At 28.9% G+C, this 14,446-nt stretch overlaps 3 protein-coding genes across 10 annotated transcripts in view; 1 reads left to right on the top strand and 2 right to left on the bottom strand.

Annotated features, from left to right (window-relative positions):
* LOC124424877 (putative uncharacterized protein DDB_G0271606) overlaps positions 1-7,297 on the bottom strand; it is a 16,345-nt gene extending 9,048 nt beyond the window's left edge. The window contains exons 1-2 of one of the 3 annotated variants that reach the window (XM_046964454.1): positions 7,265-7,297; positions 6,193-6,412 (exon numbers count right to left, since the gene is read on the bottom strand). In XM_046964454.1, coding sequence (XP_046820410.1) covers positions 6,193-6,201 — 9 coding nt within the window. In that variant the 5' untranslated portion in view covers positions 6,202-6,412; positions 7,265-7,297. Of the gene's footprint in view, positions 1-6,192; positions 6,413-7,101 lie in introns of all 3 variants that reach the window. The other 2 variants (XM_046964437.1, XM_046964446.1) reach the window with 2 other exon arrangements.
* A 91-nt stretch (positions 7,298-7,388) lies between these two features.
* LOC124424858 (Hermansky-Pudlak syndrome 1 protein homolog) lies at positions 7,389-10,643 on the top strand. Of its 3 annotated transcripts, none has more exons than XM_046964408.1 (8): positions 7,389-7,660; positions 7,844-8,109; positions 8,183-8,649; positions 8,738-9,381; positions 9,492-9,659; positions 9,732-9,845; positions 9,934-10,019; positions 10,170-10,643. In XM_046964408.1, the coding sequence occupies exons 1-8, from the start codon at positions 7,541-7,543 to the stop codon at positions 10,345-10,347; spliced, it is 2,043 nt and encodes a 680-aa protein (XP_046820364.1). In that variant the 5' UTR covers positions 7,389-7,540; the 3' UTR covers positions 10,348-10,643. The 3 variants fall into 3 exon arrangements, with proteins under 3 accessions (XP_046820364.1, XP_046820372.1, XP_046820381.1); XM_046964416.1 differs by having other exon boundaries at positions 8,738-9,365; positions 9,515-9,659; XM_046964425.1 differs by having other exon boundaries at positions 8,738-9,365; positions 9,521-9,659.
* LOC124424934 (BRISC complex subunit FAM175B-like) lies at positions 10,596-14,332 on the bottom strand. Of its 4 annotated transcripts, none has more exons than XM_046964596.1 (7): positions 14,125-14,332; positions 13,139-13,332; positions 12,886-12,973; positions 12,259-12,571; positions 12,062-12,214; positions 11,657-11,984; positions 10,596-11,582 (listed from the first exon to the last, which is right to left on the bottom strand). In XM_046964596.1, exons 2-7 carry the CDS (start codon positions 13,223-13,225, stop codon positions 11,112-11,114), a joined length of 1,440 nt encoding a protein of 479 aa, XP_046820552.1. In that variant the 5' UTR covers positions 13,226-13,332; positions 14,125-14,332; the 3' UTR covers positions 10,596-11,111. The 4 variants fall into 4 exon arrangements, with proteins under 4 accessions (XP_046820552.1, XP_046820544.1, XP_046820563.1 ...); XM_046964588.1 differs by lacking the exon at positions 14,125-14,332 and adding an exon at positions 13,393-13,475; XM_046964607.1 differs by lacking the exon at positions 14,125-14,332 and having other exon boundaries at positions 12,062-12,202; positions 13,139-13,437.
* Between the last annotated feature and the right edge of the window lie 114 nt (positions 14,333-14,446).

Below are 14,446 nucleotides of genomic sequence, written 5' to 3' on the forward strand. Positions count from 1 at the left end.
AAAAAAAAAAACATGTTCCTGTTGATGTCTCATAATTAATGAAAGAAGAGAGGAAAAAAAATTGTATATATCACTTCATATAGACGTTTCGATCAATGGATGGAATATCAAGAAATATTATCTGGAAATTATGAGAACAACGTATGAAAAGAGAAAAAAAAATAGAAACAGAGAGAGAAAGAGAGAGAGAAAGAGAGAGAGAAAGAGAGAGAGAGAGAGAGAGAGAGAGAAGATAAATAATAATAATAGTAATAATAATAATAATAATAATAATAATAATAATAATAATAATAATAATAATAATAATAATAATAATAATAATAATAATAATAATAATAATAATAATAATAATAATAATATTAATAATAATATGAAGATGAAGATGAAGAAGAAGAAGAAGAAGAAGATGAAGAAGAAGAAGAAGAAGAAGAGGAATCTTCAAGAAGGAGAAAAGAAGTACTACTTTCACTCGTCAGAATGTTAAGTATCTTTACTCTCATGAACTTGCTTCTCCTTCCTAAACTTGAATTTAAAACCCATTAATATCATAGAACTTGAATCACATAGACAGGATTTATTCCTGTAATATCTCAATCTCTCGATTTGACGTAATATCTTAGAAAGAAAATAAACAAATATTAAGTATTTAATATTCATCATTATTAACGGATTCTGAATTAATCTTCTCTGACTCATTTAATTTCTCTCTCTCTCTCTCTCTCTCTCTCTCTCTCTCTCTCTCTCTCTCTCTCTCTCTTTCTTTTTATATCGTTAAAAACAAATATGTTCAAGTTAAGTTCACGTATGTACATAAAATTCTCTTCATTAAAATTTCAAGAGAGTACTTCGAAGAAATGCGGAAACGAAATGATACCTGATAGAGAATATCAATGAGCATTATCGATTTGACGTAATATCTCAGAAAGAAAATAAACAAAAGTCAAAGATATATATTCATTATTATTATTATTATTATTATTATTAACAGACATTGATTAATCTTCTTTAATTCATTTCATTCGTTTCATTACTTTTTCATTGCAAAGCTGTAAGTAATACGTTCGTATTAATCCAAGTACGTTCTGTTCAGTAAAATTTTGAGAGAGAGAGAGAGAGAGAGAAAAAAAGAGAGAAAGAGAAAGAAAGAGAGAGAGAGAGAGAGAGAGAGAGAGTCTTTCGAAGGAATACAGAAACGCAATGATATGTGAAAGCTGAAATCAACGAGTAATATCTCAAATAAAAAATAAAGAAAAATCAAAGATCTATAGTTGTTATCATCATTAACCGGATTCTAATTAATCTTATCTGATTTATTCTATACGTTTTATTTCTTTTCTGTTGTAAGGTTCAAGTACGTTCGAGTTAATACACGTTCGACTTTGTATTCATTTAAAATTTCAATAGAGTCCTACGTAGAGAAATGCAATGACACGTGAAACTTGAAAATCAACGAATTGATTTAATGTAATATCATAAAAAGGAAAAGAAAACAAAAAAGAAAAAAAAAAACTCGAAAAATTTATATTTGTTATTATCATTAACGCAACCCTGACCAATCTTATCTGACTCATCATTTCATTCGTTTCATCTCTTTTCTATTGCATGTATTCTCGAGTTAATTCACGTACGACGTTGCGTTCATTAAAATTTCAAGAGAGTCCTACGTAGAAATACGGGAAACGCAATGATGCGTGAAATTTGAAATCAACGAGTAGTATCGTTTCAACGTAATATCTCAAAAAAAAAAAAAAAAGAGAGAGAGAGAGAGAGAAAAAACCAGAAATCAAAGATACGTATTTTTTATCACCATTAACAGATTCTGATTAACTTTATCTGACTCGTTCGAATCATTTTCCTTCCTTCTCTATTACAAGATACAAATAAGTACATTTCGAATTGATTCAGGCGCGATCACGTTGAGTTCATTAAAATTTCGAAGGAGTCCTTCGAAGAAATGCGGAAACGCAATGATGCGTGAAAGCGGGAATCAATGTGCAGTGTCACCAAGTACGCCAATTCGATTATACAACGAGTCCTTGGCGTTGAATAATGCACCATGAGTGAGAAAGAATATATATGTGAATGTAATGGTGGATGGAATACGAAGAAAGAAAGAAAGAAAGAAAGAAAGAAAGAAAGAAAAAAAGAAAGAAAGAAATTGAAATGGGGAAGGAGATAGAAAAGAAGAAGGAGGAGAAGGAGAAGGAGAGGAAAGAGGACAGGACCGAATGCAATTAAACGCAACGTATGCTCCGGCTACGCATCGTATCATCCTCGGAGTACATCAGAGGAGTGAAAGTCGGCGAATAACGGGCCGACGTGCCTGAGTATCGTGACTACTTCCCATCCAAACGAGAGATTTTTACATATGTGTTTGTATGCATGCGAACCGAAGAATTTCTGTCTTTAACCGATGATCAATCATCAACGATTAGAAGATATACGATCAATTTCGATTGGATGAATTTAGATCAAGAAAAAAAAAAAAAAGAAAAGAAAAAGGAAAAAAAAAAAAAGAAAAAACTACTTTTCCAATGAATTTTTTAAAATCTAGAAAAGAAATTATATTCTTTTTTCTCATTTAAAATAAGATTTGATCTATATGATATATTATAATATTTTTATAGATATAATATAGACTCTATATTTGTAAATTTATTTTCTGTTTCAAATATTTATAATTCTCTATAAATATCTATAAGATATATATATATATATGTGTGTGTGTGTGTGTGTGTGTGCGTGTTTATAGAAATTAAATATGAACACCAGCCGTAGGTTTATCTTCTGTTTCAAAGACTGGATTACACGTCATCCTGTCGAAAAGAAAAAAAAAAAAAAAGAAAGACTTTTCTCTCTCTTTCTCTTTCTCTCTTGCTACATCGAAAAGATGCCACCTGCTTTGGGGTCATTGAACTTCCAGTAAAATACTACGCTGAGACTCATCCACGCCCAATTCTTTCGGACTCTCGTCGTATAAATCCGATTATAAAATTACTTTCTCTCTGAATGCGGCTAACGCATGAGGGATGAGAGGTTTAAGCAAAGAAAAAAAAAAAGAAAACAAAAAACAAAAAAAAAAAAAAGAAGAAAAAAAAAAGATACATATTACATGTAATGCATGACCCCTAACATTCGGCATGTTAATTTAAAAATTAACCCTGATCGGGCATTTCTTGAAGAACAACTTGTCCTTGTTGGAATCTAACGGTCTTCAAAGTCAACGGTACCTGCAATCGAGAATTTTAACGTGAACGAAACCCGTTTTAAAGACTATTAGAAGATCGATTATACGGATCTTTATATGTACACATAAACATACATACACACACATATATATATATATATATATACACATGTCGTTCATTCAATGGATTGATCTTTAACCTATTACTTATCCAACATAAAACGGATTTATATGTAACCTTGACATAAACTTTAATAATCTGAATGATCGAATCTTTTAATAAAAAAGGATAAGATAAAATTCTAATATAATTAAATAACGATAGAATAAAATTCGAAAGAAAATAAATTTCATTGATATTATAATGGATATAATTTTAAAACTTTTCTTCCGATTAAATGTATCATTATAATAATCTTAGAAATAATTAGAAATAATACCAAATTTTTGAATGATTATAAATAATAATTTCAATTATAAATAATTATAAATAATGACGATTTAAAAAATTTTTATACAATCCTTAATTTAAATAATAAAAATTCGTTATAAAACAATATAATTTAAATCTACAATATAATAAATGAAGAAAAGTATGATCAATCAGTTATGAGCGAATGAAACGAATCGAGTGAAATTCAAAAGAGACTCGAATGTTTTCTCTCCTCTTCTCTCTCTCCTCTCTCTCTCTCTCTCTCTCTCTCTCTCCCTATGATTTATGCAAACTCACGAATAATCCTAATTAATTCGATTTCGCATTTGATTGATATAAAAAAGAGAAAGAGGATTATGATTTTTCTACGAAAGTGAGATCAATTTCGATCGCATTTGTATGAGTTTGTTCGCGTGATTCTAATGCGATATTAATTTGCGCGGTAGACCGTTTTTAAATATGGCAATTAGAACGCCTATAGTAAAAGAACACGCACGCGTGCCACATGACAAGTGGGCCGTCGAAATAGCAAACGCAAACTGCAACTGTTCGCGTGATTTACTCGTGAAATTCATGTTCGTCTCAATGATAAACATGTACGTTACACCACCGACTTATAGAAAAAAAATTATTAATAAATATCATTCCAATCTTTTTTCTTATCTCATTCTCTCTATTTTACAAACGTATACAACGTTAAACCGTTACAATGAAAGCCAATAAATGTGTTAGTATGTCAAATTATCGACGAGAGAAAACTATAAGTATCCTTGTGAAAATGAAACAAATTATTATCATTATCAATCTCTCCTTTATCATGGATTACGAGAAATTGAAAGAAGAAGAAGAAGAAGAAGAAAAAAATGAATGAATTGTCTCCGTGAAATTTTTGAGAAAAAATAATTCAATAATTTTATCCTCGGGCAAGAACGTAAGCAAATTCTTATCATTATCAACGTGCGCGTCCTTTATCACGTATTACAAGAAATGTAAAAAAAAAAAAAAAAAAAAAAATTAATCGTCCCTCTGAAATCTTTGAGAAAAAATAATTCAATAATTTTGTCCTTGGATAAAAACGAAACAAATTGTTATCATTTATCATCGCGCGTCCTTTTATCCTGAATTACAAAAAATTTATATAATAAAAAGAAAAAAGAAAAAAAAAGATGAATTGTCTTTGTGAAATCATTGAAAAAAGAAAAAATAATAATAATAATTAGTCTCTTCCGTTATTTTGTTTGATATTTTTGTTTACTTTCGATCGTTTTTTTTTTCTTTTTTTTTTTCTTCTTCTTCTTTTTTTCAAGCAACGAAAGTACATACGACAAGCACCGACGATCCAAAAGAAAAGAAGAAAGATTCCTTTTGCGACAAACGATTATATTTATACGACGCTACGTTTTCACTTTACGTAGCGGAACCGTCGATAGGCGAAAAAGACAAATCGGCCAGACCGATTAAAAAGGAAGAAAGAATTATCGACAATGTTTGATTAAAAGAGCATAAGAAAAACTCATACGTGTATATATATATATATATATATCCGTAAATACATATATGTATATGTATATATGATATATATATATATATATATATATATATATATGTATATATAGATACGTTCACATACACGCACACGCGACACACACACGCACGCGCACGCACACACACACACACACACACACACACACATATATATATATAAAGTTTATACTCTCGGGAAACTCAGAAGAAGAAAGTTGCCATTGAGAAATGCATATCTTTCTACTTCTACTTCTCATCTTTATAAACAAAAAAAAAAAAAAAAAATACAAAAGAAACGAAAAAAAACCAAAAAAAAAAAAAAATAAAATAAAAAAGAAAACTTAGAAATCACGTTTGACATCTCGTTGACGAAACAAAGATATTGTTTCTTCTTTCTTTGTTTTTCTTTTGTTTTTTCTTTTTTTTTTCTTTTTTTATTGTTATTATTATCTTTTTACGTCTACCAAGCAAATTAAAAATTTCTCGAGTATCAATACCAATTAATGATTTTGATTTAGTGTCTGCGAATGAAGCAAAAAAAAAAAAAAAAAAAAAAAGAAAAAGTAAAAAAGAAAAGAAAAAAGAAAAGAGAAGAAAGTGATTATCGAGATCGAAAGGGAATAAAAAATTTCCAAGATTTTCCTTATTTACGGAATTATCATGGATTATCCTCAAGCTTGTTTGCTATTTGAAATTTTAAATAGAGTCCGTCACTAATAATTACCGGTACCATTACATAAATACATACAATTTTCACTTGTCATAGTCAAAAAAAAAAAAGAAAAAAAGAAAACTCGTTCACTGTCACTTTTGATCACCAAATGTTTTCTCAGTCATCATACCCAAGTGATTTCAACGTGAGGGAAAAAAAGAAGGATAAGTTTAATTGATAGTTGTTACGTAGATAGAAAAAAGAAAAAGAAAAAAAAAAAAGAAAGGAAAAACAAAAAGGAAATAAACAAAGGAAAAGTAAAAAGAAAAAAAAAAAGAAGAGAAGAACAGAAGAAAAGGAAGGAGAATATAATTGTTGAATTTGTTTCGTACTCACCAAGCGCATGATGCTGTCTGTCCCTATGCTTGTCCGGTTCTCAGCTTTTACTCCGGAGATGATCTCCACGCAGGTAGCGATAGTTTCATGGAAGAGGTGGGGTCCATGTATACCACCATACAGAAATACACACCTACCAGGAATACATACGCGAAGAATCGACGAGATAACTTCTTCGGTTCAATCTTCGACCATTTTCGGTCATTCGCGTTCTCCTGACCTATATTAAATGAATATGCGATTTACTTTTATTCTCTCTCTTTCTCTCTTTCTCTCTCTTTCTCTCTCTTTCTCTCTCTTTGCTCTTCTTTCTTTTTTATATCTTCTTCGTAAAAAAATATTTTATTTCATAAGAAATAATATAATGATATAATGCATTAAGATTTTATATTATTAATTTGTATTTTTACGTAAACTCGTGATTTTTTTTAACAAGTGATACTCTCCTTTTTTCTTTCCTTTTTCTTTTGTTTTGTCTTTTCTTTTTTCTTTTCTTTTTTTTTTTTTTTTTTTTTTTTTTTAGAACACAATACTCGCATTATTTACCAATTATAATACCGTTTAACGTGGACAAAAGATATTGGATATTTTTTGTATACATGACAACTGATCGCTTATTTTGATACATTATTTTTAATTATTTTCTATCTTTGTATTTCATAATGCGCGAAGAATATTGTACATTTTTTGTTTTGTTTTTTTTATATATGTTTGTGCATACCGTTTTTTTTGTCTTATCTATATTAACAATGATTAATATCTTGATTAATCTTGGATATAATTGTATTTTTTCTTTTTACGTCATTTATCGAACGTACTTTTAAATTGATTAGTATATATATATATATATATATATATATATATATATATATATATGTATGTATATACACAAAATTATCGAGAAATAACCTCTTACAAATTCTTTGAAAATAGAATTGTTGTCGCAGTGATGAAAATTCTTTAAAAATATTCTTTTGCTCGAGTTGAAATAAATCGGATTAGATTATTTGAAAAAGAAGGATTGATTTAATTTGAAAAAAAAGAAAAAAAAAAAAAAATTAGATAATATTACACAGGTGTAAACAGATATCTCTCTCGTTTCGTTGATTTTTAAATGGCGCCGACAATGAATATGACCTGCGCTCTCTGGCGATCGAATTTCTATGTTTAACAAGAAAATACAGTGCCATCTGTGATCAATCTCTTGACAGGTATGAACACAGAGTGCTTAAGATTGTGTAAACTGTAAAAGCGCGAAACCATATGAGTGGTGTAATTATCTAAAAGAGAAAGAAAAATTTGCGTATATTCTATAATACATTCCTAAACAGTTTTATTTAATTTTATAATGAAGGGAATTTTAATATTTGACAATCTCAATGATGTATTATTCACTAAATGCGATAAGAAATTTGCATTTCACATACAAAAATTAGCTAGAGCACAAGGATTAATAACTGAGAATAAGGTATGCCTATTTAATATTATTGCTTGAAGATTTTAATTTATATTAGATTTGCAATACTCTCATTGGTATTATATTACTATATCTATAATGTTAATACGTTAATACTTATCCAATTGGTATTATATTACAATTATCTTAACATTTGAATGTATAGATAATAGCAATAAATAATTTATTTTACAGAATACTGATGATATTGATCCAAAACCATGTCCAAACATTATTATGCAATTATTTTCACCAATTGTTACTTCTCAATATGCCATGGCTTCACAATTTGGTAATTCTTATACATCAATGAAATGTCAAGATGGTACAAATATGGTATTTGATGAATACATGGGATATACATTTATTTACGTTGGTATAGAAGAAATAGAATTAATGAAGAGAACTTTAGGTATATGTGTTTCAATAGTTCGACATGTTTGTGGACCAGACGTTACAATGTAAGAATATGTTAATATGATTATTTGTTTTTTAATATTCCTTAAACTCTAATTCTTATTATATTGATTTTAGATTAAAATCAAGTAGACAAAAGGTCCATTTGGTTTCATCTTTATTAGATGCATGGGTAGAATTACGTGGTTCTGAACAAAGTATATTGACAGAAGCTGTAGAACAATTATCCGTTAATGCAGATTTAGCATCTGTCATTTTAAAAGTTCTTAATGATGCTTGCGACAAATTGAAAGCACAATCTGAATTTTCAAATATACACGTTCTATTACTTGTAAAACAAAAATTTTTATCCTTATACTCTAGTAAAAATGCTCATGATTTATGCGCATCAGATATTTTATTAATGATCTTAATGTGTTGGGTTATTAATCATAAAAAACAAATTGACAACGAAACAGATGGAAATGATGATGATAATGATGATATTCTATTACCACATAATAATTCTTCTAGAGAAGAAGAAGCAAAACCATTCGGTGCTAAACTATCAAATCCAACTTTGGAAGATATTACAAATTTATTTAGTATGATATCAAGATTAATAGTTTTTAAAATATAGATTATTGTTATTGTTAACATTTATTATCTATTATTTTTTATATTACATTACAGGAGGATCAAGAGAATCTTCTTTAAGCGAAGATCTTCATTCTTTAATACATGATGGTTTATACAGCCAAATAATACTCCTTGGATCTGAACATGATTATACTGCAAATGCTGTCCATGTTTTTGAAATAGACGATGGTATTTATCTTGTAACCATAATAGAAGTGACAAACTTAGCCACATCGTCTGGATTATATGACACATTTCATTATTTAAATATCATAAATGGTTTACAACTTCAAAGAGATATTGATGAATTGAGACCAGCATTTGATAGTCTTGACGCATCTATAAAGAAAGGTTTAGATGGAATTAAGAAAAATCGAGCCAATGTTAATAACGACGTTGATATGTGCCAAAGAAGATTGCAAGTAAAATGGGAATTTGTGAAAAAGAAATATACAGAACTTTTAAAATCTAGGGATCCAGAATCAATTCTTCAAATCGAATCCAATACATCTGGCTTTACAGATACTGTAAAAGAATTATTTCGTTTAACATGTTTCGATAGAAATTTTTTAAAACAAGGCGTTGATGTATTAACAACAGTGGGCCGTTTGGTGCGCCAAAAACTGAACGATTTCAGTGATTTTCTTAAAGTAAAGGCATTGAAGAACTTCACTCTTGGATCATATCCTTTTTTAAAAGTTATTTCTTTATGCTTTCTATAATTAAAATTATTTTTTTTTTTTTTTTTTTTTTTTTTTTTTTACATATATTATTATTTCATCAAAATATTTAAATTTTTATAATATAGATCCTTAATGCTATACAATCTACGAGAACTTCCCTAACCATCAACAAATATCTAGAAGAATTTCCAGGTTTGGTGCATTTTATATACATAGATAGAACAACCCACAGATTAACAGCACCAACATTAGACTTCACCAATTCTGAAACTCTTGCCCTTACTACAAAAAAGGTAGACACAATTATCAATTACAAGGGCGATCAAATTCCTGATTTAATATTGCATTTTAATTTACTTATACAGATTTGGAATATGGTGAAGCAAAGTAGAATGCATCTGCAAGAAGGACATTTATCAGTTATGTGGAAAGATACAACATTTAATTATGCATACTTTTTATGGTTCGAAGATAATTCGGTAGGTATTTTAAAATTTTTTTTTTTTTTTTTATTTTTACATTTATAATTATAAAATAATAATTAATAAACATGCATTTATCATTTAGGGATCTCCACTTAAATTGAAAGTTTATTTAAATCATTTGATGAAAAATTTTCCAGTACCTGGTATACTTTGTGGGGACTATTATAGGTATGTAACAAATTGTGTTACTCATATGTCTTGTCACACTTTTATTTATTTCTTACCATTTTTTTATACCAATCTATTTTATATAAACATATATATATATATGTTGTATTAATATAAATAATAAATAACTTTAAATATGACTTTGTTTAGGAAACTGGCTGAAGCGTGTTTTCCTAAATTATCTCCAAATAAAATTAGGATCTATGAATTATACTGTGTACATTTAGGATTGGCTACCTCATCTTGCGTTTTGGAGCACTCCAGAAGACTTGCAGCTACTATATGGGAAGTTACAGGTGTACCAAACAATCCTGCTGATATTTTGTAAAAAAATTTTTATATATATATATATATATATATTGGAACAGTTGTTTACGTCTATGCAGTAAAAATATAAAAGAAGAAAAAAGAAAAACAAAGAAAATTTTGAACTGCCTATCTATGAGGTGTTCAAAGTTACGTATTAATTCAGTATTTATAACATACGATATTCGAAAATACATATTTATTTTATACTTTTATTAATTTAATGTAATATGTTATACACAGGAAAGTATTAGTATAAAAACCATTCAATACTCTTCCCAAGTTTTATTTAAGCATAATAAAGGGCATAAAAACACAGCTTCAGTTTTTGATTCCTTATATATCACTCAACATAATGTAACAGAGAAAATAATTATATGTTAAGAATATTTTGCAATACGTATATATGCACTGAGAAAAAAAAAAAGATTCCGCTTAAAATTCTTGTTCTTTCTTTCTTTTCTTTTTTTTTCTTTTTTTTTTTTTCCACAAAGATAAACATTATAAATCTTCGTAATATTTTCCAAAAATTGAAATATTATTACCTGATCAATAGATAAGGCATAAATACATTGTATTTTATTCAAGTTTCAAAATTGTTATATTTCAGCGTAAGAAATATTTACAACGCATCTTGTGGAGCATAAAGTAGTTCTAAGAATATGGTCATGCTTTATTCGCATAAAACGCTTTGGAACAATTTTAAGTATTTTCATGAAGCTCTCAAAGAAAGCTAAGGATTATACAATCCCTGGAATGGTTGAACTCCATAGGACTGTATTTAGTTCAATGAGTATCTGACATATCTGAAAAATTGCGCTTGTCGATATTTCTTTTTGAAGTTTCTTCATAAATAGGAGGTTGTTGCTGATTTTGAATAGTATGCTTTATCGAAGACTGTTCCGAGGATTCTCCTATATTTCTTTCACTGTTATGACGTAATCCTGATCCTCGTCTAGCCCTTAGCAAATCTTGTCCATATTTTGGACTACCTCTACCAACACCACTTTCAATCTGATCTCCCATAGTTATTGATTGTCTCGAGATCTCAGAAATCATATTAGTTGAACATTTGTTTCTTTTTAATGTGCTTCCAACCATATCTAACTTTGCATTCGAAACCATACTTGTGGTAAATGGATCACGAGTTTGACTGTTCTGCGTGTCTGTATTTAATCCTATTTTCAGCTTTTCCTTGGACACACTTTCTGTATGAACAGTTCTTGTACTACCTGGTCGGTTGTCACTTGATTCATCCTAAGTAAAAGACAAAATAAGAAATCATAAGACTAAACTTATGAAAGTAAAAAATGATGATTATGATAACATACTGTTAAAGAATGGTACTTGTATAGTTGGTCATCTTCGTAGATTTTACCAGGAGCATCTGTTTTTTCTGATGATAAATTATTCTCTTCGTAACTACTATTTTTATCAGGATCATAATTCAACTTAGTCGAATCCGTATTACCATTAATTTTTGTCTTTGCTAAATTCTGCAAGCGTATTTTATCCCTGAGTTCTCCTATTTGCTTTTCCAATTCAAAAACTTCACGATCGGATTCGCAAACTTTTGGGATTAACGTATTTAAATATTTTTCAGCTTCTTTTTCTATAATAGTTGCAGATTCAATGCCAGGTATTTGTGTAAGATTTAATCTAAAGAAACGGACGTTTATATCATTTAAAATAGAATTATATCATTGTTTTATTATGCAAGAGATATAATCACTTACTTGAGCGATTGTATTATTTTAGTAAATGTATCAATCTCTCCTATCGATCTTGTTTGAGGGGTAAGTTTATAATCTGAACCATCAAGCGAAGGTTCGCCATCCCTTAAACTACTTATCTTCAAGGATATTGGTTCAAATGTCCTATAATATGATCTATATTACTATAAAAAAGGTTACAGAATTTAATATATACATACCCTCTTCTACGCCTCAAAAGAACGTGTCTAAATTTATGAGTTCCGCTTGTATTTGACACAGAAGATGACAATAGACACGTGACAAAGAAATCCTCTTTATAACCATGACTACTAGAGAAGTGCGAAGCAAACTGTTTGTGCAAAAGTTTATCCCTTAAAGTAGGTACCAAGCAAGAGTTGTGTCTAAATCTAAACCATCCAATAACTTGTTTGCTTTTATAAGACAAGAAATCTTTCAACTTCTCTTTATCGATTCTACCGGTCGAATCATGCAAAATATCTGGCATAGAGCATGTCACAACAGTTTCAATATCTAAAAGAATATATATAAATGTATAATTTATATATATTGCAATTCTTATCGCGATACATTCTACAAGATGCCGCAGACACACGAAATTTTATTTAATACAGATCATAGCTTGAACATTTCTTTCGTGCACGAGGTTATGTATCACAATAAACGCTGCTTTCAAATTTTACAATCGTACTGATTGCGAGTTCGAAGAATGATCTTTTTGTATCATTAGTGATATATATATATATATATATATATATATATATATATAATATATATCATTTATATATATATATATAGAAAGAAAGATACGTGACCGTCATACTTACTAATATGTCTTTTAATATCCACTTGGTTGTCAGAATCCGTGAACTTTTTAACAATATACTCAACTATTTCACCGAGTAGAAAGCCCATCTGTAAATAATGTTGATTGATATGTTATTATACATTCGAAACCATATTTAATCGAAAAAGGTTAAGTGCGTTTAAAGTCAATAAATTAGAAAAATGATCAATAATTAATGCCGTTAAGAGAACGAAAATATAATTAAGCTAAAGGACTAATATAAAATAACTCACCTGATCTCCGACGTTGCGTACATTTTCGTAAAGTAATAAAGAAAGAGCAGCGCCCGAAATATTAACGAGTAAATCGCCGTCCGCCATATTGATGAATAAATATTGTAACTGCGCGCAATGGGACTCTTCGATTTTATATCACTGACCGCATTTCCGGATTCTCTTGTCTTCAAGCTATTATTTGCGATCCTCTTCTAATTATAAATCACGAAATTAATATTTCCAATGAATTTTTACTTTTAATGAATACATACATAAACCGATAGAACGTTTATTCTCATCGCAGAAGAGAGAGAGAGAGAGAGAGAGAGAGAGAGAGAGAGAGAGAGAGAGAGAGAGAGAGAGAGAAACACGTGTTTAGAATAATTCAATTGTATATCCATACTTTTATATTTATCATAAATTTTACGTACTATTTAAAACAAGAACTTTCTAGATGACACGTGATATTAGTACAACAATATTCGATGAATTGTGAAAAATAAATCTCATTGTTTACATTCTCATTGATCTTCTTTTGTCTTATTAATCGCGCCATTTTTGAATATATGTATTTATTACCGATCTGGATACGATTAAAAAATATACGGGCTTGTCTCGGTTGGTAATAGTAAGAAATAAATAAAGCATTATCGGTTTATCAATGAATTTTTTTTAAATATTAAAAATGAAATTCAAATATTCCAAAAAATAAATTACAAAGAGTAAATTAAATTAAATATAACGACTCGGTCATATCGAAGATTTAACAACATTCTTTTATAATAATAATAATCAATTTTCGTTCATCTAATCGTTCTTACGTGTTACGTAAATATCAAGAACGTATTATATTAAACATAAAATCGATCGGAGAATTTCGTAAAGAAAAAAATTAGAAAAAAAAAAGAAAAAAAAAAAAGAGAGAAGATCCGATATCAATAGTCGACGAATTTCGTTCGGTCGGTAAGATAGATAACAATGAAATTACTGAAAGGGGTAGCTACCATTGTAAAAAAAAAAAGATAAAAGTCAGCGAAACAATTATTCCGTATCGTTAAGACATTTTATTTCTTCGATTGTCCGATCAATATTTTTCTTCAATCTAATGAAATATCTCGAAAACCATTGAAAGTATTTAACATTGAGAAAACTTTTTGAGAGCCATCGGAAAGGCGCAAGATCGAAGCCCGAAGAGAATATCTTGTCTGGTAACGATCGCCCAAAATAATCTTTCCACATGTACACAGGAGTCGTTGTATTTCTAGACGCGAGAAGAGAGATAGATCTAGATGTAGGACTCATGTGATGTAAGCTCTTAGTGATCTC

The sequence above is a fragment of the Vespa crabro genome, chromosome 1 (genome assembly GCF_910589235.1).
Source record: "Vespa crabro chromosome 1, iyVesCrab1.2, whole genome shotgun sequence".
NCBI classification, from domain to species: Eukaryota; Metazoa; Arthropoda; class Insecta; order Hymenoptera; family Vespidae; genus Vespa; species Vespa crabro.

Excerpts from the sequence above, each read along its gene's own strand:
- LOC124424858 (XM_046964408.1), top strand. The coding sequence starts at position 7,541 with ATGAAGGGAATTTTAATATTTGACAATCTCAATGATGTATTATTCACT. Across the intron at positions 8,110-8,182 it reads TGTGGACCAGACGTTACAAT|ATTAAAATCAAGTAGACAAA; the intron begins GTAAGAATATGT and ends TATTGATTTTAG. Across the intron at positions 10,020-10,169 it reads CTTTGTGGGGACTATTATAG|GAAACTGGCTGAAGCGTGTT; the intron begins GTATGTAACAAA and ends GACTTTGTTTAG.
- LOC124424934 (XM_046964596.1), bottom strand. The coding sequence starts at position 13,225 with ATGGCGGACGGCGATTTACTCGTTAATATTTCGGGCGCTGCTCTTTCT. Across the intron at positions 12,572-12,885 it reads GGATATTAAAAGACATATTA|ATATTGAAACTGTTGTGACA; the intron begins GTAAGTATGACG and ends ATATTCTTTTAG. Across the intron at positions 11,583-11,656 it reads ACAAGTACCATTCTTTAACA|GATGAATCAAGTGACAACCG; the intron begins GTATGTTATCAT and ends TCTTTTACTTAG.